Source organism: Chanos chanos, chromosome 1, assembly GCF_902362185.1.
Source record: "Chanos chanos chromosome 1, fChaCha1.1, whole genome shotgun sequence".
Taxonomy (NCBI): Eukaryota; Metazoa; Chordata; class Actinopteri; order Gonorynchiformes; family Chanidae; genus Chanos; species Chanos chanos.
In genome coordinates, this window is record NC_044495.1 from 53,305,658 (window position 1) to 53,327,318 (window position 21,661).

The 21,661-nt window shown below is 43.8% G+C and overlaps 1 protein-coding gene across 1 annotated transcript; it reads left to right on the top strand.

Annotated features, from left to right (window-relative positions):
* The first annotated feature begins 180 nt into the window (after window positions 1–180).
* Window positions 181–19,754, top strand: specc1la (sperm antigen with calponin homology and coiled-coil domains 1-like a). The gene is made up of 17 exons (XM_030774342.1): window positions 181–273; window positions 5,617–5,779; window positions 5,991–6,132; window positions 6,295–6,629; window positions 6,870–8,168; window positions 8,530–8,737; window positions 10,029–10,102; window positions 10,560–10,735; window positions 11,278–11,441; window positions 11,913–12,052; window positions 13,655–13,745; window positions 14,722–14,811; window positions 15,162–15,315; window positions 15,803–15,905; window positions 17,924–18,040; window positions 18,255–18,314; window positions 19,409–19,754. Exons 2-17 carry the CDS (start codon window positions 5,654–5,656, stop codon window positions 19,496–19,498), a joined length of 3,369 nt encoding a protein of 1,122 aa, XP_030630202.1. The 5' UTR covers window positions 181–273; window positions 5,617–5,653; the 3' UTR covers window positions 19,499–19,754.
* The last annotated feature ends 1,907 nt before the right edge of the window (window positions 19,755–21,661 follow it).

A 21,661-nucleotide genomic window follows, 5' to 3' on the forward strand; every position in this document is an offset into this window, starting at 1 on the left:
TAACAGATCAGTGGAGGCGAGGCCAGCGAGGGTGCTGATCTAGTAGGAATATATCTATAGTCAGTCAAACTACACAGTGTTTGGAGCTGCCTGGGAAACAGTTTGAAGCGTCCGCCCACGATAATAAAATGACAACTGAAATACATGGGATATATGGAAGCGATGCCACATGACTCTAAATACTGGAATATTTGTCAGATTCATCTCTGATCCTCACGCAGAAGGCTTTTATTCAACTAGCTTGGCTATCTGAGTGAGGAGCAGGAAGCCAAGGTAAGATTCCGAGATACTCTCCATCCGTAGCGGCTATCGTTAGAACCCAGGCATTGGACACTGGTTAGCTAGCCAACATTAGCGCTTTGGTTAGCTTATACCCGTGGTTAGCCAGCTACAGAGACCATCGTTAAAGTGCGTCGTTATGTTCATAAGACGCGATACGCCCTCTCCGCGTTTTAACGCAACTTACTGACTTCTGGAACCATCGCGCTGGCATTTAGTTATTATCTTACGCGTACCGTGTGAAGAAACCGGGAACAGACTTGCTGCCAAGCTAGCTGAAGCTAGCTAACGTCAGCTATTCCTATTAGCAAATATAGTTAACTAACCAAACCAAAACACCCCATTCCAACAGACAAGATAGGTGCTTAGCTGATGTTACCCGAAACTTGCGATGAGGTTATATCGTTACCCCAAATAACTAGTTGCTAGATTGATTTGTAACAGATCAGAAATAGTAAGCTGTCCTCAATTACCAAGTTGAGAAGACTGCCGACTCTTGGATAAGTAACCTATGACTAGGTGTCCTGAAACAGCAGCATATGAGCTGTCAATAGAGACTGTCAGACCTCTTCCATTTGCCGGGCTGTGATTGATCCTTCGCACGATTTCTGTCAAGTGGCTGTTTTCGGATTGTCGTGAAACTTAAACCATGGGATTTAAGCGCTTGGTTTTTTTTTTTTATTTGATTCAATGCTCCCAGATTTACTGATAAAATTACTTGTGTATATTTTATTAAAATAGATCTGTCCACCTCTGTTGAAGCGTCTCTCCCCAGTCCTCTCCGGCTTAAGTCTGGCCTTTACCCTCCGTTCCCATTATTTTTCCAGAAAGGAAAGAATATCTCAGCTTCAGCGATATTTTACAGCTGTGATGTCCTGTTCCCGGGAATGTGACTTATGCAATAGGAATTACAGCCTGTTTGTGCAGTCTTCCATGAGGAGGAAAGTTACCCCAAGTGAAAAAATCTGGAAAAATCAAGTTCTCCAAACAAAACACATTCCTCGAGCTGAAGACATGGGAGATCATCTGCTTGTGTATATATGTGTTTTGGCAGTTTGAAAAAAGGAAAAGTAGATAGATAATGTTCTGGGGGATTTGATTTGGACTGTAGAAAACTTTTTCTCATTGGTGTCTGGAGATATGAAAAGGAGAGTTGTGTAGACCCACTACTGAGAGTTTATTCATTAGCCTGAGAAAAAAAAAGTCCCTCTATGAATCATTAAGTCTAGATTTAGTAGAGCCTTGTACCTCATTTTTACTCACCCACTGTGCCCCATAGATTTCACTTTGTGTTTCTATGACGACAACATAGTAGGAGTTTGTATTAGGCTAGAGGTTTCAGATGAGAGTTATGCTCTTAAGGGCCCACTGAACTTTCAGAGCTGTCTTAAAAACTTGAAGCGTGTCCGCATGTTTTTGTAAATTAGTCAAGTCCTTGTAAAATACCCTAGCCCTCAGAGTATGGAATCATTATTTTAAAATTTTGAACTTCTGAATAGTTATTCATATATCTCACTCTGTTGCATCAAGTATGTGACGACTTTAAAGCAAACACTTACTCCCAATATTCAGCTACATGACGTTTTTTTATTGTAATAGTGCTTCTAAGAATATTTCTCAGATGCATAACCTGTCAACTTTATTTGGCAAAACTGATTAGGGAGTGGATACTACCTGTCTACACAGTTATTGTTTTTTTTTCCCTAAAAACCTTGAGGTCAGATGTCAGGGTCTGCAGGCTATATGCTTTTTTTTAATACACCGGTGCCTTTATGTCTCCTCCTCGGTCACATTGGACACATTAAAACACACACACACACACACAAGTCCCATTTAGGATTTCTCAGGGCGCCACAACAGGAAGAAGCTGTTATGAAGAGGAAGTGACCTCGCACTCAGAAAAGAGAGAGGTTACGATTGTATGGATTTGTATCCAGCCTCTCTCTCTCTCTCTCTCTCTCTCTTCCCACAAGGTTGCACAAACACAAAGTCTAATGGTCTTGCTGACCAGTCTGGGCAAGTCTCCAAGACTCCCATCATGCTTTGATGAAGAGGACTCTCTAAACAAACAGTGCCACCCCAGTCAGCAGTCTATCAGAGAATGCACTGTTTGGACCACTCGAAAAAATAAAGCTGACAGTTCGTGATCACGCTCTTTAATTTGTCCTGTAGAACATTTTGATGACAGTGAAGCTTCTCTAGCCTTTTTACTCAGTTGCAGCACACTGCCGTCCGTCTTTTAGAGAGCTTGTAAAGGTCATTCATATTGGGCTGTGAAAAACATCTGCCCGTGTTGGGTTCAGTCAGAAAAATAAAAACTGAAGGGGTCGTCATCCGGGAAAGAGAAGATTATTGCAGTGTTATGAGAAACAGGAGCAAGAGACCGAGACTTTGCCAGTTCTAAAGCAGTATTGATCATGTTGACTTGTAGTAAGCTAACCCTTTTTGCGTCATTCACTCCTCGGAGACAAGATCCACCCTTTTCCTGGATCCAACTGCTCTTCGCTTAAATTCCCTCTGTCGTAATGCCAGTCCTGACCAGAATTATCCTTCCCCTTTTTTCGTAAGCATCTTGCAATGAAATGAATATGCCTGTAAATGTAATTTTATTGGTTATGCCCACGCTTGATTTCATAGTCCTGTTAGATGACCTCATTGGCGCCTTTTTTTTTTTTTTTTTGGAACAGCAGGTGGCAGACTAAGCATACAGTGCATACCTCATATGATGATCTCATATGGAACATTCTAGAATGACAGCTCAGAAAAGGCTGAGGAGTTGGATTAGAACTTTGTCCTACTTATTGCCTTTGTAGGGGCCAGGCTTCCAACCCACCCCCTTTCAGAAAGAGTGGAAGCGCGCGCTCGTGTGTGTGTGTGTGCGCACATGGGTATGTGTGTGTTGCTTCTCTTTGACTCACATGTAAGTGCTTCCAGGGATGTGTTGAGAGCCCCTGTCAACACCCAGAACCGTACAAGGGTCAGTTGGAGGATAACTTGATGCATGCAAACATACACTTTCTTTCCTGACTGGGCCAACTCTGAAAGCTCTCACAGAATCTTTTTCCTCAATGGTTTTCACTGTTCCATACAACAAATGCTTAAACAAACACAAAAAAACAGGCTACACTCTCTAATCATGGCTCTGAAGGAAGATTTGGCCAAATTGTTTGGTCAAAGGAACAGTAAGGGAATGAAAACACTGCATCTGCACTTGAACTGTAGAACTTCTAGGTATGACTTGTGCAGACACTTCAGACTTGGGTTTATATAATAGGAACCTATATATTTGCTTGTCAAACCCACAGTGACTGCCCCTGCTCAATGTAAAGAGTTATAGAGGCATTTTAACGGCTCTAGCTCACCTAAACCATACTCGTAAAGCACACTCCTCATGTTCTCTAATGACTGTTGGCTGTCTTTGAACCTCTCCCTTCTTGGGAATGTGTACACTGGGCATATTTCGGTGGGGGGTCTGCGAATAGGCAAAAGCTTCACATCAGTGAGTCTGGAGTTTGTGCTGCAGCAGCTGAAAGATATTAAGGTCTTATTTTCTCTCCAAAAGAGAGAGAGAGAGAGAGAGAGAGAGAGAGAGTAGGAGGGAGCCCTCTGCCTCACTGCGAGTGAGGCCAGATAGGACAACGGGGAACTATTAAAGAAAGCTCTGGAAAGATCTGAAACCTCCAAAAACAAGTGCAGAAAGGGAGGAGGAGGAGGACGAGGAAGGCTCTCCTCCATGTGTAGTCTTCCTGATGGAAAATTGCAGTTACTTTTTTTTTTCTTTCTTTTTTTTTTTTTTTCTTTTTTTTTTTAAATAGATCCTCCCTCCAGTACATATGCAGTAAAATGTAAAATGCTGATGGCCCTGGCGGTTTCCTAAATTAGCATTTGTATAGATTGGCTTGATCGGTTTCCCATAATTAACTTAGTTTACCAGCGAGATAGTGCCTGACTGCTTCGAGAGTCAGGAATGAGGTATGAGGCAACGCTAATATTCTTCAGCGGATGTGCACACCCCCCACCCCCACCCAGCCAACCACTCCAGCAGAATCCAAACAGTGTTGATAGCCAAGACCTTTATAATCTGACACAGTCCTGAGAAAAATAATTAGATGCTCTGTTCACTCTGCTTAAATTAGAATGTCTGAGTAGCTGAATGCAATGTTATTCTTAGATGTCGCTCTCACCTTTGACTCCCGGGATCGCTTTATAATGAATTGAAAACAAGTCAGGAAATGAGTCCGATAAAATACTGGATTTTAGAAACATTACAGCTGCTCAGGATGTGGATATTTGTCTACAGTGAGGCCAGGTTTGGTGCATTTCTGTCATTGCACTGATGACTACTGAACAGTTATGGTCTGTTTGAACATCTCCCTGGCCCCACTGCCTTTTAAGGCAATGATTTTCGTCTCTCTATATTGAGTAGCAGTGCCCCGCACACTGCAATGGACTGGTGACCTGTTCAGGGTGTTTCCCTCGCCTTTCACCCAATGAGCACTAGGATAGGCTCCAGCACCCCACGACCCTAATTAGGATAAGCGGTTTGGAAAACGAATGAATGAATGAAAGTACCCCACACAGCAAACGTCTATGCAGAGTATGGCTGTAGTAAGACAGCGTGAATATGTAGTTCAACAGACAGTGCCATTAATTTATCGTGATAGATGTATAGATCTAGACAGATATTTTGTTGGAAAGAAATGCTTTTTTCTTTCACAGATTGACATTAAACGGTCAAAGTCATGGCTCGCTCTCTGTGCGTGTAACTGAAACACATTTGTTTTGAGTCTGGATCTCTGTCATCTAATCTGGCACTTACCAAAAAGTTCAGTTTTGAAATGTAAATGTGATAATGTCTGCCATCTGGTGGAGATCAGCAGGCATCAGGGTGCAAATCTGAAACGCGGATCATTTTTATCCCCAGTCTGTTTTAGCATGAACTCTATGCTTTCTCCTTCATCAGCATATCAGATCGCAATACCATAAACGTTGTGTCACATTAGTATGGCTTACTTAAATTGTCAAAAACTGGGACCGTTCTCTAGATTTAGTTGCCTTCCCCTTGAGGACTTCCAGCAGTCTGTGGTCTGTTTAGAAAAGCTCCCCTAAAGTTCAAGTAGAACCAAAATATAGAAGAAAGTTTGGAGGACTATATAACCCCCAAAAAGAAGCTGAGAGAACGTTCTTTCTGAAGTAAACGTGTAGTTTGGTTCCCAGTAGAGGTGTTGCCTCCTCAGGGTCTTTGAATATGATGTCTTTTTGTGCTCATGCTGCTAACATGGGGTTTGTTCTCTTTTATTTTTCCCTAATTCCTCTGAATTGTAATGACTTGCGCAGACTGAGCTGTAGATGTATCGGCAGCAGGGAACCCAGTATGAAGAAAGCAGGCAAGGCGGCGGTGAGTAAGGCAGCGAGTGGAGGAGGCAAAGGTGAAGGGGTCACCGCAGGACCTGTGGCCAAAACTGCAGCCAAAGCCTCCACCTCAGCTCCACTGTCTAAGGTAATCAATTACTTATACCAAGGACTTGTCTCTGATAGATACAGCTCTGTCAGTTAAACTCAAAATGAAGCTATGTAATATAGTTGAGTCTCAGTCAAAGAATGATATCAGAACTATGGGTTTTATTTGGGGTTTTTTGTTAAAAAAAACAAATATGAACAAATTCTTAGAAAAAAAGCAAATCTGTTATTTTTTCTGTTCTACCAACTAGGTGAAAAGCAATGATGATCTTCTAGCCGCCATGGTAGGAGGCACTGCAGCAACCAACAACACCGTGGCCAAGAGCAAAAAGCACAGCTCATCAAATGCTACAGGCACCATCAACCCTGACAGCAAGGCAAAACCCACGATAGGTATGTCTGTCTAAATCTGTAGTACCGATGCTACGTCATTACAGACCTCGTGACATCCACTAGTGTAATGTTATGGCGTAGGTAGTGCCTGTCAAAGACACCAGATGAGTTGATGGGATTTGACTGAGATTTTAATTGATCTGTATTGTTTTCCCTGGGAAGCCTCTACTGCCAAACGGCCATCATCCTCGACCTCCACTAAAGAGACAAACTCCTCAAGGGACCGCCTTCGGACTTCGAGAACCTCATCCAATAAGAAGCTCTCATCAGCGGGCACAGCCGATGGGGCACTACCCAAGCGTTCTCGAGGACAGACCCTGACGTCAGATCCCGAGAGCCGCATGAGCAAGTCCAGATCTGATGGGCAGCTGAGCGATAAAGTGGCCCTGGAAGCCAAAGTGAAAGATTTACTGGGTCTGGCCAAGAGCAAGGACGTAGAGATCCTGCAGTTACGAGGGGAGCTGAGAGATATGCGTGTCCAGTTGGGTCTCCCTGAGGTAACTCTTCCGTAGCACTGGATTAGAGCATTGATATCTAAATATACAACTGGATCTAAATGTCATAGATCCCCTGTCAACAAAACATTTCAGTGGTTTTGATATGTTTTGTCATATATATTTGGGGAGTTTGCATGAATAAGACCTGGAGTTGAAAACTGAACAAGATGAGCAAGTTCATGGTAGAACAGAGATGGAGTTGATGACGGATATGTAACTCTGTTGTTTTCAAACAAATAGGAAGAGGAAGTGGAGGAAAGGCCACCAGAGAGGGAGGTATCGGGTGCTATCACAGCAGCCGACGTGGAGTCCACCTTACTGCTCCTGCAGGAGCAGAACCAGGCCATCCGTGGAGAGCTCAACCTTCTGAAGAATGAGAACCGCATGCTGAAGGACCGCCTCAACGCGCTGGGCTTCTCCCTGGAGCAGAGACTTGATGGTGCAGAGAAGATTTTTGGCTATCTTTCCACCAGTCCTGACCCCTCTAGTCTAGGGACCAGTGGGGGCCACAATGACTGTAGTGCACCCTTGGCCTCCTCCATGGAAGGTTCTGCTCCCGGCTCCATGGAAGATCTCCTGACAGGAGGCCAGCGGAGCGGCTCCACAGACAATCTGGACAGTGAGTCGAGTGAGGTGTACCATGCTGTCACCTCCAGTGACGACGCCTTAGATGCCCCCTCAGGTTCTTCATCCTCCTCTGAGTCAGAGGGTGGCGGGGCAGCCCCGAGCCGTGAGCGCTCTCGGAAGGGCAGCAGCGGCAACGCCAGCGAGGTGTCCGTGGCCTGTCTGACGGAGCGAATCCATCAGATGGAGGAAAACCAGCACAGCACAGCGGAGGAGCTGCAGGCCACACTGCAGGAGCTTGCCGACCTCCAGCAGATCACCCAGGAACTGAACGGCGAGAACGAACGGCTGGGTGAGGAAAAGGTCATTCTCATGGACTCGCTTTGCCAGCAGAGCGACAAGCTGGAACAGTGCGGCCGTCAGATCGAGTACCTGCGTTCGCTACTGGATGAACGCGGAGTGGCCTACAGCGTGGACGAGGACATCCGCAGCGGCCGTTACCTAGAGCTTGAACAGCGTTACGTTGAGTTGGCCGAAAGTGCACGCTTTGAGCGCGAGCAGCTGCTAGGTGTGCAACAGCACCTCAGCAACACTCTCAAGATGGCCGAGCAGGACAATGCCGAAGCGCAAGGCGTCATTGCCGCTCTCAAAGATCGTAACCACCACATGGAGCGACTGGTGGATGCAGAGCGGCAGGAACGGGCGGCGGTGGCGGCAGCGCTGGACGAGTGCCGCGTGGTGTTGAACGCCGACCAGGCCGAGCTGAGTCGATGTCGAGCCCAGCTGGAACAGGAGAGGCAAAAAGTGGCTGAGCTCTATTCCATCCACAACGCCGGTGATAAGAGTGACATCCGGCAACTGCTAGAGGCCGTGCGGCTAGACAAAGAGGAGGCAGAGGGCAAAGCGGCTAAGCTAGAGGATGAACTGTCACATGCTCGTACCGAGGTTGGACGCCTACAGGACACGCTCAGCAAGGTGAGCTCCTCTTGCACTATTAGAAATAAGAATGGCAGTTATAAAATAACACATATTTATATTTATATTTATAAATATCAGCATTGAAAGTCGACTTTAACCCATTAGGTAGAGGATTCCAGTTTAATGGTCATAACTGTACGCAAATGTGTACTGTGAAAATATTTACAGAAATGCCCAGATTTGAAAATGTGACAATACCACACTCTTCTGTTATATTGCAATTTGTATAGTGCGACCTTTGCGACTGAATAATCATTATTTAAACATCAATAACATGCTGTATGGATGTTAACAGCACAAGTAGGGTTCTGTGTCTTGAGTTTGTATATGATGCAAGGTATTTTATCCCATACCTCAGCTGGATAGGGAGTACCGTGACTTCCAGAGCGAGGTGCAGAAGGAGCTGGCCGAGCAGAAGCGCGTTCTGGAGAAGCAACGCGGAGACATGCAGGAGAAAGAGACGGAGATCGCAGACATGAAGGAAACCATCTTCGAGCTGGAGGACGAGGTGGAACAGCACCGCGCTGTCAAACTGCACGACAACCTAATCATCAGTGACCTGGAGAGTGAGTGGGGGAAAAAAAATGTGCTTTTCTGTGTTCTCTGGAACTCAGGTTTGAGGAGGTGATCCAGAGGCTTGCACTGGATAGGGGGCTGCTAAATTTAGAATCCCAACGATTGCACACACACACACACACCGTGAACAACGAGCAGCGAATTCGTCCTCTGCATTTAACCCATCCTTACCCACCAGTGAGCACACACACACCAGACGCAGGAGTCAGCATTCCTTGCATCTGGGGGGCAGTTGGGCTTAAGTGCCTTGCTCAAGAGGGCACACAGCCATGGATGTCGGTCTAGGGAACTGAACCAGCGACCCTTCGGTCACAAGGTTCTCTAATCTCTAATCCAGGGCTGCCCAAGCTATTACTGCTCCTCGTCGGGGGAACCGAACCTTGGTCTCCCATGACAGGCAGGGATACTCACCACCTTACTAAGGAGGAACTAACTTCAAGACAGGAACTTGTACATTCAGGTGCTAAGTGGGTGATGAGTGACAAGTTACGAGAATCATACCCATAAATCTTCAGTCTGTGAAATGCCACTGCTGTTATTTTAGATTTCAAGGGCCAACAGGTTTCAATTGCGTTATGTCACACATGTCCACAAGATGGCACTAATTGAGAGACAGAACAGCTTCAAGAGGAATCTACTTACACTGTTGACAAGTGGCACTCAACAGCTTGTCAGCACTTATTAAAACATAATGAAGAGCAGTGTGCTTAAGCTATATTGATTGTTGATTTTACTCTTAACCAGTATGTACCTCACACACACACACACACACACACACACACTAGAAAGAACACTAAGATCATTGTTTTATTGTTACTACATTTATTGTAAAGCTTTTTTATGTTATTTTGATTATTCGCTGACTTTTACTTGCTGACATTAACCTCTGTTACAAAATATTATCTCCGCTGTAATCGACTCACTGCCATATCTACTTATGAATGTAGGCTCGCAATTTTTCCATCCATCCGTGAGTTCAGTTTACTTTTGCAGCTGAATGACGCAAGAGAGGTTTTTTCCGTTGCATTACTGAGAAGACGCATAGGCCCAATCTATGGATCTTCCTGTTACTCATGTGAACTTCTCTTCTTTTGTATTCACATGTGCTTTCTGTGTGTGTCTGTGTGTGTGTGTGTCTGTCTGTGTGTGTGTGTGTGTGTGTGTGTGTGTGTATATGTGTGTCTGTGACTGTGTCTGTGTCTGTGTCTGCATCTGTGTGTGTGTGTGCGCGTGCGTGTGTGTGTACGTGTGTGTACGTGTGTGTGCGTGTGCATGTGTCAGACTCTGTGAAGAAGCTCCAGGAACAGAAGCATGATATGGAGAGAGAGATTAAGACGTTGCACCGTAGACTCAGGGTGAGTGGAGGAACACCAGAGTCTCTGACCTCCTCTGAGGACATTCTCCTTCCTTAACCCGAGATAGAAAAGCGTTGTCTGTTTCATGTTTACCCTCAGGATGTCCAGATTTATCCACTTATGTCATCAGAGGCCCTCTGCCTGTTTGCGACATAGCCGGTTTTGCCTTTCCTTGACTTCCTCTTCAATTAGGATCAAAAAGTAAAACCCAGTGGAAGACCAGTGCAGTAAACTATGACAGTAATTCATTGATTAGTCAGTACTGTAATGATTATGAGTCAAGGCGAGAACTTCAGTATGTGATCATATTTAAGTTAGTGAGCCTTGTGGTTCAAGGACACAACCTGAAAGTGATATTGAAAGATTATACTAGAGTAGATTGATGTGTGCTGGCTGTTGAGTTTTAGGCTGGTTTGAATGCTCGATTTAGCGTGCTGAAATATGTTTGGACGTTCAGGAGGAGTCTGCAGAGTGGCGTCAGTTTCAGGCCGACCTCCAGACGGCCGTCGTCATCGCTAATGACATCAAGTCGGAAGCACAGGAGGAGATTGGAGACCTGCGTCGCCGGCTTCACGAAGCTCAGGAGAAGAACGAGAAACTGGGCAAAGAGCTCGACGAAGTCAAAAACCGCAAGTATGTTTTTTTTTACTGCATTTTTTTTCCTTTCACCAACAACAAGTACTGTCGATGTGTATTTCTGTTGTAGAACAGCTGAAGAATATAGATGTGTGTATAACTATTTGAACCCTAACAGAGAACGACCCAAATGTCTTTGTTTTGAAGGAGGTAAAGCAATACGTGGGTGTAGATAGAATGGGGCTTGGCTGTGTGTCGGACTGTGTGTGTGTTTCTGTGTGTGAATCAGAGGCTGGAGGAAGAGCAGATGTGTGCATCTGTGTGAACGCAACAGAGAGGGACCTGACTGTGTGTGTGTGTGTGTGTGTGTGTGTGTGTAATGCAAAGGACGAAGCGTGTACATATTAATCCTGTAGCTGCATGAAAACAGTAGACATATTTGGCATGCGTGTATTTTTATTATCGTTTATGTGTGTGCTGTAAATATGATAAACAGCAGAAATACACGTATAACCGTACGGTTTCGGCAGAGGCAGGCCTGTTTGTGGGTGTCTGTGTGGGTGTCTGTGTGTGTGTGTGATATGTCGTGTGTATTGCAGGCAGGATGAAGAGCGCGGGCGTGTATATAACTACATGAACGCTGTGGAGAGGGACTTGGCTGCTTTGAGACAAGGCATGGGCTTGAGTCGACGGTCCTCCACCTCCTCTGAACCCTCCCCTACTGTCAAAACCCTCATCAAGAGCTTTGACAGCGCCTCGCAGGGTATGCCCACACATCATCTCCCTCAGACTCCCTATAAAAAGCAAACTCAACACTGAACCAAACTCAGGAAAATCACTCTCCATTCATTCTCAAGTAGCACATTTACCAGTGGTGGATAAACTCTTAAGAATTCTGTACAGTGCACACATATAGTCCATTTTTCGCAAACAATTTGAATCAGCACTCTCTAGTTTCTCGCCTTCTCATATGTAGTTATAAACATATCTCATAAACAGTTGTGATTTGAAATACCTGTGAAATATGAAGTCAGCTCCATCTGACGCACTGAACATCAGAACTAACAGATTTGCTGTTTAGTCTGTACTCACCTGATCAGTTTTAAGGTTGAATGTAACGCTGAATGAATGTGAAATTCATTTGAATAACGGCACGTTTTTAAATGAATCTAAACTGTAAAACTCCCACTGGACTGACGTTGCCGGCTGCGTCCTCTTTTTTTGTCGATCACAGGACCGGTACCCAATGCTGCCGCCGCCGCTGCTGCCGCCGCTGCCGTCGCTAACACGACGACAGCGACGGCTTTACCCCGCACGCCCCTGAGTCCAAGCCCCATGAAAACCCCACCGGCCGCTGCCGTCTCACCCATACAGGTAACAGGGCAGAGGGGTTCGCTTTCACTCAGCCGCCCCCTATAATAACCAGCTCCAGCAAAATGGTCCTCCTAGAATCTCAACACTTTTTTTTTTTTTTTTTTTTTTAAATTTTTTGTACCTCTTAGAAGATATGGCTCAGTCTTTCTCTGTGTCTTGAAGGTGTTTCAGTGGCGTCTGGAATTAACAGTACTGTAATGCGTTGTTTGTGGACTTTTTGTGCGTGTAGGCCAGGGGTACGCTCTTTCCTCTGAGTATGGAGCTGTTCTAGCATCATGGAGACAGTGTTTTCTCAACACGCTTGTTTCTGTAATCTGTCAGTCCTCTGTTATTATTCTATTCTTTTTTTCTCTGACAGTTCCTCATCCCCGTTTACAATGCAGGGGGAAAAAAAATAAATAAAAAAAGACGCGAAGGGCAAACATATGATGGTTCAGGTCGCCCAACTGTCAAAGCGCTCGTGCAGAACCTCCTATGCAGGAACCTCCTGGCAGAACCAGAGAGGGTTCTGGGTAGTCATTCGCTCTCTCCACCCCTGTGCTATATTTGTCTTTAAAATGTTGATGAGAAGTCACAGTAAATGCTGGGTGGAGAATGACAGGGAAGTCGTTAAAGGTATGGGCTGTGACACTGTACATAAAATATTTACAGTATTACCAAGGTACATGAGGACACGTCCCTTCGGTGTTACCCTGACAGGAGGAACAGACTCTGTCCCCATCTGTCTATCTGTTTATCTAGCTATCTATTTATTTATCTGTCTATCTGTCAGTCTATCCATCTGTCTTTTTTTTTTTCTGCTTCGCTGTCCATCTGTGTGTCTGTCTGTATGTCTGTCAATCTATCTGTCTGTCTGTCTGTCTAACTCTCACTCTCTCCAGAAGGCTGGACAGTTGTACACATCTTTGCCTCATGTTCTGAGACAAAGACTAGGGTTCTAGCAACAACTCTTGGCTGAAGAAGAGCCAGTGAGCACTTAGAAATGAAAAGAGTTAAAAGAGTTATCGGTTTCATTGGTTTTGTGGACCTGCGGGAATACTCATAAAAAACACCATTAAAAAGGACCATAAAAGCTGGTCATCTGTGATGTGAAAGATGTTCAGCTTGTTGCAACCCTATCGTTTCTTTGTTGGCTTTTACATTAAAAGGTGAAGATCAGCGATAGAGACACCGGCTAGGATGACCGTGTGCGTGTTTATGAGTGATGGTACAGTTCGGTTATTGCAAGAGTTACAAACGAACATTAGTACAATGGGTACCTCCCTCCATGAGGATCCCATCTGTCATTTTGTCCACATGGTTTCCATTGTGCCTTGAGAGAAATAACATAGGCTAGAGAAAAAAAAAAATCGTTTGATGTCCAAAAAAAAAAAACGAAACGTAAATGAAACATCGTCTCTTAATCGATGTTTCGCTTAATAAGCGAAATCTCCACGCTTTACCTCCACATGCCCGAACTTTTAGTGTCAAAGCTTTCAAAGATAGTGGTCGATTCCTTCGTGCTCTAAAAGTTGTGTTTGCGTCGTTACCGAGCAGAAATGGAAGTTTTTTGTTTGTTTGTTTGTTTGTTTGTTTATTTGTTTGTTTGTTTGTTTAACACAGAGACACTCTATCACTGGTCCCATTTCCACGACCAAGCCTCTATCCTCTCTGGCAGACAAGAGGCCCAGTTACACAGACATAAGCATGCCAGGTGGGTATGCGGCATGGATTTGCTTTGTTCCAGACTCTCTCACAGTTGCAGTCTCTGGTACATCTCGTACCTTAAACCGGGCGACATTTTAATGGTTGTTCTTGCTACAACTCATTACGCTCAGGTTTAGCCAGCTATTCACTGTGACAGCTCAGTTCATACCTTTCCCCATGTGTTTTTTTTTCATACTGTTAACCATTCTTACTGTGACGTGTTGATTTGCGGTGTCAGGTCACGGAGGAATATGTGTGGAATATTCAGAGACACTGTGACAAGGGGTCACGGCTCCTTTTTTTTTTTTTTCTTTTTGTGTTGTTTTTTTTTTTTTTAAATCTCTTAATTCAGCATTTCAAGGGTCTGTTGAACTTTCAGTGAACTCATTTGAGTCAGATGGAAACGAGCCAAGGTTTTACAAATGTGTCACAGACCCCCACCCACCCGCCAACCCCATTTATAGTTTTAATTAGAACCACAAAAAACTTCCAGCAGAGGATGTGGGGGTGTGTTTGCGCGCGCATGCGTGTGTGTGTACTCAGAAACGTGCTTGAGTGGACATAGCCTTCCTTTGTTTGACTTGTTTTCAGATTGATTGGTTGCTTACGGGGAACCCTTATGTAGTTCCATGGTACGCGCTCTGTTATGATTGGACAGAGAGTTACCAGCTGCTGGAACTTCAAAAAAAAAAAAAAAAAAAAAAACACAACTTCCATTCATGTTCCTGAGGCGTCACAATTGAAGATTCTTACGAAAAGGCTGTGAAAACAGTACTTTAAGACGTCAGTCTAGCTGTCGATTTGTCAATCTGTCTGTCAATCAGTGAAATGATGAGACAACCATGATACATACAACAACAACAACAAAAAAATCAATCTTGTTGCAGTTAATTTATAATGAATTTGTGACAGAGATGGTGTGAATGTATTGTTTGGACCTATCATGTTGTTTCACTTCTCTCTCTCTCTCTCTCTCTCTCCAGCAGAACATTTACTCCGCACAGCAAATGGTAGTCGGCCTGCCTCTGCACTCCAGAGAGTCTCCAATATCGATTCCTCAAAGTCAATTTCAGGTGAATCAGCTTAATGTAAAAGTCATGCTTTAAGGTTCAAATTTTCATGTCTTTGTTTTTCACCTGTTCTTGAAAATTCTGAAGAACCGACTTCTCTAGCTTATTCCTCTCCTTCTCCCTCTCTCTCTCTCTCCCTCTCTCTCTCCCTCTCTCTCTCTCTCTCTCCCTCTCCCTCTCCCTCTCTCTCCCTCTCTCTCTCTCTCCCTCTCTCGCTCTCTCTCTCTCTCTCTCTCTCTCTCTCCCTCTCTCTCTCTCTCCCCCTCTCTCTCTCTCTCTCTCTCCCCGCCCCCTCTCTCTCTCTCTCTCTCTCTCTCTTGCTGTCTCTTCTTCCTCTCTTCTCTCTGTCTCAGTCTCTCGTAGGAGCAGTGAAGACATTAAGAGGGAGATCAGCGCTCCAGACAGCGGGCCAAGCTCCTCTCTAATGGCCATGGGTTCAGGAACCGCACCTCTCTCCCTGTCCTCCTCAACTCCCACGGCCTCAGTCACGGCACGAAGCCGCCTCCGGTAAAGGCTCCCTCGCCCCTGATGCGTCACCTTGAGACATTCCTGAGCGCAGAGTAGTCCGTGATTCATAATGGAGACAGCTCTGCATGGTCCATAGCAGACACTGTATTTCTGTATTTTACCCATTTCTTGTAAACCTGGACATGTCGGTACCCAAGACAGCCCACATGTTACAATAATCCAATCAGGTCCAGGACTGAAGTTCCATTGTATCTTTGTATGTGTGTGTGTGCACGTGTGTGTTCGCGCGTGTGTGTGTGTGTGTCTGTCTATCTGTCTGTCTATCTGTGTGTATGTGTATGTATGTGTGTGTGTGTGTGTGTGTGTGTGTGTGTGTGTGTGTGTGTGTGTGCACGTGTGTGTTCGCGCGCGTTTGTGTGTGCGTCTGTCTATCTGTCTGTCTATCTGTGTGTATGTGTATATGTCTGTGTGTGTGTGTTTGTGTGTGTGTGTTTGTGTGTGTGTGTGTGTGTGTGTGTTACCCCAGTGAGGAGAGAAAAGACCCTCTGTCGGCCCTGGCTCGGGAATACGGCGGCTCGAAGAGAAACGCTTTGCTGAGGTGGTGTCAGAAGAAAACGGAGGGTTATCAGGTTTGTTTTCTCTTCAGTGTAAGGGCCACTTTACACACATCTGTGCATAGAGTTAACTACGGCATACATCTCATTCCTTATCAGCCCTCTAATCTTTTAGGACAACAGGTTCCTCATTCTGATCCACAATCCTCGACTCGACTTTGATCTCAGAGCGTCATCGATAATACAGACTAACACAGAAGTGGACTAATCATCAATCCACTTTAGATCTGACATTAATTTAATGCTACATTTTACAGCTGATGTGACAGGGATGGCGCTGGCTGTTAGCCACGCTCTGATAATGGATGAATCACTCATATTGGACCTATTGAAAGTGGCCCTTCAGATCCAGGAAACCCGTTGATTGGTTGTCATGGTCACGGGTTATCGAGGTCCTCACCAGGAAGTCCAGCAGATTTCACACAGGTCTTCAATAATGCACGATTTTTGTATTGCGAAACCCTCGGCACATACAAAGCACAATAAATACTGCAAACATAGATAACAAAGAGAAGTGAACCACAGCCTTCGAAAAGAAACATAGCCACAGATGCTGTTGGAATATTGCCTCACACTTGCTTAACTTTGGGATATCACACTAGCCCTGTCTCTCATATGTCATTGCTGAATTTTCTCCCATGTCTTTGATTCATTTCCCTCCCCCCGGGGACCTAGACAGAAGGAGATAGTGGCTTTATCAGCTGTGCCTCCTCCCCAGTTAGACAGACACACAGACATACACAGCTCTCAGATCAGTGTTACCTACATTATCAAGTTAGACAGACACATAGACAAAGACAGCTCTCAAATCAGTGTTACATTATCCAGTTAGACAGACACATCGACATACACAGCTCTCAGATCAGTCTTACCTACATTATCCACTTAGACAGACACATAGACAAAGACAGCTCTCAGATCAGTGTTACATTATCCAGTTAGACAAACACACAGACATACACAGCTCTCAGATCAGTGTTACATTATCCAGTTAGACAGACACACCAAAAATGAGAATTAATGTGTTGCACAAATGAGATCCGTGATATTCAACCCCTGGTTCACAAGGCACGTAGCTATGTCGCAGCTATTTAAACCACACATCCCCCGCCCCAGTCCGAAAGTGGGACTATGGGAATATGCTTTTTGTGCAGTGTCTCGTTCCCCTGCTCTCAAGTTCGTAACCAGACGTTCATTTTAAGTCGCATCACAGTCTATCATTGCGCCCTACCCTCATCCAGCTGAACAACTCGTTATTATTAATGTTAGGGTTACACTCTGTTTATAATGCACACAATCAGTGGGAAAACTAGCTAGATTAGCACGTGGCTCGTGCAAAAATCATTTTTTGTCGGTGAGGCTTCTGAATTGGGCAAGGCTGCCTTAAACGGTTTCTCACACGTGGAGGAGAAAGTAAAAGACAGTGGAGAGGATAAAGAGGGAAGCGGAGAGCGAAAGAAAAAGCAGGTCGTGACCTTGAATACTTTCTGTGTCGGAGGAGGTCAGTATAGTGGAGGCGGCTTTAATATCTGTGCCTAACCAGTGAAAGTCATTTCCGTTTCCATTTCGAACGGAACAGTTTGAGTCTGGCTTTCAAAAAAGAAAAAAGAAAGTTGTGTGCATTTCAATGATGCAGAGATGAGAGATGTTGCTTGGATAACATGTGCTTGTAAGCAGTGCGCGTAAATGTTTGTCTGATTACCATTAAAGTAGACAGGGTGCAGTTCTGATATCATCCAGAGACAAGCTGCATCTCCCCCTATAAACACACCACCCAAATCACATCACTCACATATGGGTTTCCTTGCCTGGTTTCAATCAGTTATTAAGCTCTCCCCTAAAGGAACTTTGGGCTGCGCTGAGTCTGATAATGATGCACATCCTTATTTCCAATCCTCAAAAAAACACTGCATTACACATAATTATAATAACAACAGACCTTGAATGTAGTAGAGCAGGTAGCCAGGGCTCTTGCTCTGTCTCTTGCTCTGTTCTCTGGCTCATTGAGGTTCTCCGGTTCTTTCTCTCCAAAGAACATTGACATAACCAACTTCAGCAGTAGCTGGAACGACGGGCTGGCATTCTGCGCCGTCCTCCACACTTACCTGCCAGCCCATATACCTTACCAGGAGCTGAACAGTCAGGACAAGGCAAGTACATTGCATCAAGAACATTTCAATATAAACCCTCTCGCGCTATTGCGAGGAATTTCAGCGTTGTCTTATTGACGGCCGTTGTTCTGTTGACCGTATAAGTCCAAGACCGGCAAAGTGTGGTTGGGGGGGGGGGGGGGGGGGGGACACTGTCGTCAATGTAATGAATGATACCGTTTCTATGATCTCACGCGCTGTTCTCCCCTTTCAGAGACGCAATTTCACCCTGGCCTTCCAAGCTGCGGAGAGCGTGGGCATTAAATCCACTTTGGTAACAGTCTTACATAAACACAATACTTTTTTTCCCTCCGTCTTTTTGGAGCGATACGATCGCTCCATTTAAATACCAAACCTCCTGTATATTATGGCTTCAGCCAGCCCTTTAATGTGGTCTGAGACCCGGCATTGCTCTATGGGCTCTAATGTGCATACGCTTGCTGACAGGAGAGTTAAAGTGAGGTCGGGGTGGAGGAAGATAAAGAAGGAAGACAGAGAAAAATGCAGAAAGAGAAACAACATAGGTTTAAAGTGGTGATTTTTTTTTTTTTTTTTGATGGGAGCATTTTCCCCTCCCATCCTGTGTGAAGCGCTGATAGCAAGTGAAACCGGGAAATGTTTCTGTAGACAACGAGCCTCATTCTTATTTTTAGCACAACGTATAGGATTGCTTGAGTTCAGAGCTATTTTTATCCACCTTAACAATATGAAGCACATTCATGTCACTGCAACAATATTAAACTGCAGGATTTGGAATGAGACCTATTAAAAGCCTGTTATTTTGCCATTTTGAAATAAGCTTCACTTTGCTTCTGAAAATTTAAAAGAAAGAAGAAAAATGAATGACTAGATTGTCATTAATGAAATGTTTCAGGCAAAATCTTCTCTGTATCACAGACCTTAACCTCAAGACAACGTCATAAGCTAGCATGCCCAAATGAACTCCATACACCACCTGATCCATTCGGTTAAGAATGCCGCTCGTAAAATGATGCATATCATATCTTTGTTTGTGAACAGTATGTTGGATTCAGTCAGTATGTAAAGAGAGAATACAGTATCCAGGCTGTGTGTATTGACTCTTTGTGTTTTATTGATCCTATGTAGAGTGTATGTGTGTACACACTGACCGTTTGTTTAGTGCTCATTGTGTCTGTCTAATGTAGGATGAGAAGGACTATGTGTTATCAGGTCACTCAGAGTCATAGCAGCATTTCCCTTAAAAAAATGAAATCTCTAACGAAAGAAATACTCTTCTCTTCTCTTCTCTTCTCTTCTCTTCTCTTCTCTTCTCTTCTCTTCTCTTCTCTTCTCTTCTCTCCTCTCCTCTCCTCTCCTCTCCTCTCCTCTCCTCTCCTCTTCTCTCAGGACATCAATGAAATGGTGCACACAGAGAGGCCTGACTGGCAAAGCGTCATGATGTACGTCACTGCCATTTACAAGTACTTTGAGACCTGAGCCCACCACCATGTGTGTACAGCAGTGGCTCTCCCAAAACCATTCCATCCAGCTCAGTGCATCTCCTGAACCCCACGTCCTAGCCAAGCCTACAGCTCAGCCCACATTAACACACACTGGGTTTTTCAGTACTTTTGGAAAAGGGACCAACAGCAGAGATACAACAACTCAACTACAGACTCAGAATGAATGATAAAAAGCTTCCTGTTTAAATGATTCCTCCTCCTGAACTCAGCATTTTGATTGGACTTCCACGTTCTGGTTTCAGACAAGCTTTTTTTTAATATTTCAGCTCTACTTGAAGATTGGCTTTTCCTCATTCTTGACCATCTAATGAACAGTCCACCGTTTCTTCAGAACTGGTTCCATGCTGCTCCGTTCTTTTTTTCTTTCTTTTTTTTCTTCTTTTCTCTTTTAATAGCATTTTTTTTTTTTGGACCTCATCTTGCTTGGCCCTCAGGCTCTGTGAAGAGGCAGATATGAGCTTTGTACCCACATCATCACCGTAGCTCTCTTCGTCTCTTTATTTCTCTCTCTCTCTCTCTCTCTCTCTCTCTCTTTCTCGTTCACTGTGAGAAAACCAAACACTAACTCCTGTGCCTTTCCCCCTAAAATTGTCTGTCTGCGCCATGATGTACGTTTCAGAAGCAGACAACTGAGCCAAACATATCTTGCAGATGTTCAATCTGACCCATGATGATACAGGAATGAATGGAGAACTCAAGAAAGAGACAAACAAACAAACAAACACTGAATCCTTTATGTCATCCTACACTAAGGGTGGGTGTAGGTGCCCAGTACAGTGCCTGAGTGAAACAGTTTGCTGAAGAAACCTTTAAATTGTCCTTATACGGATCATATGACATGGAGTCCAATACTGTATTCACCTTCTTATGTTTTTAAGGAAGATTGTTGAGGAGCACGTAAGATTGTAGATGGTATTTAATAGCTATATACATCATAAGGTGTCAACCTATCATAAGCTGCCTATTGCATAAGTATTGAGCCAATCAAAATGCATTATTACTGATGACCATGCTATTAAACTTGACAGTTATCAAGATACATGGGTTGGAGGAACCACCCCAGTGCAGCAAACATTCATCTAATATCTTTTATATTAGTAAGCTGGATCATGATCTCTCTCAGAACAGTGTGATGCCTCAAGTTTAAAGCCCAGAAAGTATGTTTTTTTTTTGGTTTTTTTTTGCTTTGTTTTATTTTGATTTTCTTTGAAGTCCTTTTTAATGGTCCTTACTTCTTCATTGACCATTTTCTGACAGCAGTCTCTCATCAAAATGTTCAAATCTGATAGTCATTTATTGTGTGTGTGTGTGTGTGTGTGTGTGTGTGTGTGTGTGTGTATGTATGTATGTATGTGTGTGTGTGTATACATATATATACATACACACACACACACACACGCACACACAGGAATTATAGGCATTGTTTCTGTATCAATGCTGGTGATAGATTTCAGTGTCATTCCTAAAACACATTCCTAAAAATATTCCCTTTATAAGAACACAAAAAAAAAGGATGACGTTTGGCAAGTTTTAAAGGAACTTTGATTCAGAGGCACCAGTTCAAAAGAGACCATATGCCCATGCTTGACCACGAATGGTGTATTTCTCAAAACCGTGGCAACAACATTAAAAAACTCTCCGTCATATTTAATCATATATTTTTAAAATATAAATATATATATATATATATATATATATATATATATATATATATATATATATATATATTTTGTAGAAATATATAATATAGTTCAGTTGAATTTATCTGAAGCACAATGTTGTGAATGTTTAGAAGCTCTTCCATAATCAGTTAGTGTGTTTAGTTCTTGTTCTTTTTCTTTGTGAGTGAAGATTTCTTTGCACTGACTTACTCTCTGTGCCAGTATGTTGACTTTTTTTTTTTTCCCTTTTTATGTCGTCTGACTCTTGAATAGCATGCAAGATTGTGTGTGAACGTGTGCATGTGTGTGTATTATCCTTAAAACGTTACCAAACCGATAAACAACAAGATTTATATGAACAGAAATCGAGTTTCATATTGACCAAATGAGACGTGAGAAATTTGCCGGTTTCGTTGATTTTCCGCATTTGCCGTTTTTCTGTTGACCACATAAGCTATGGATAATTGAGTCATCTC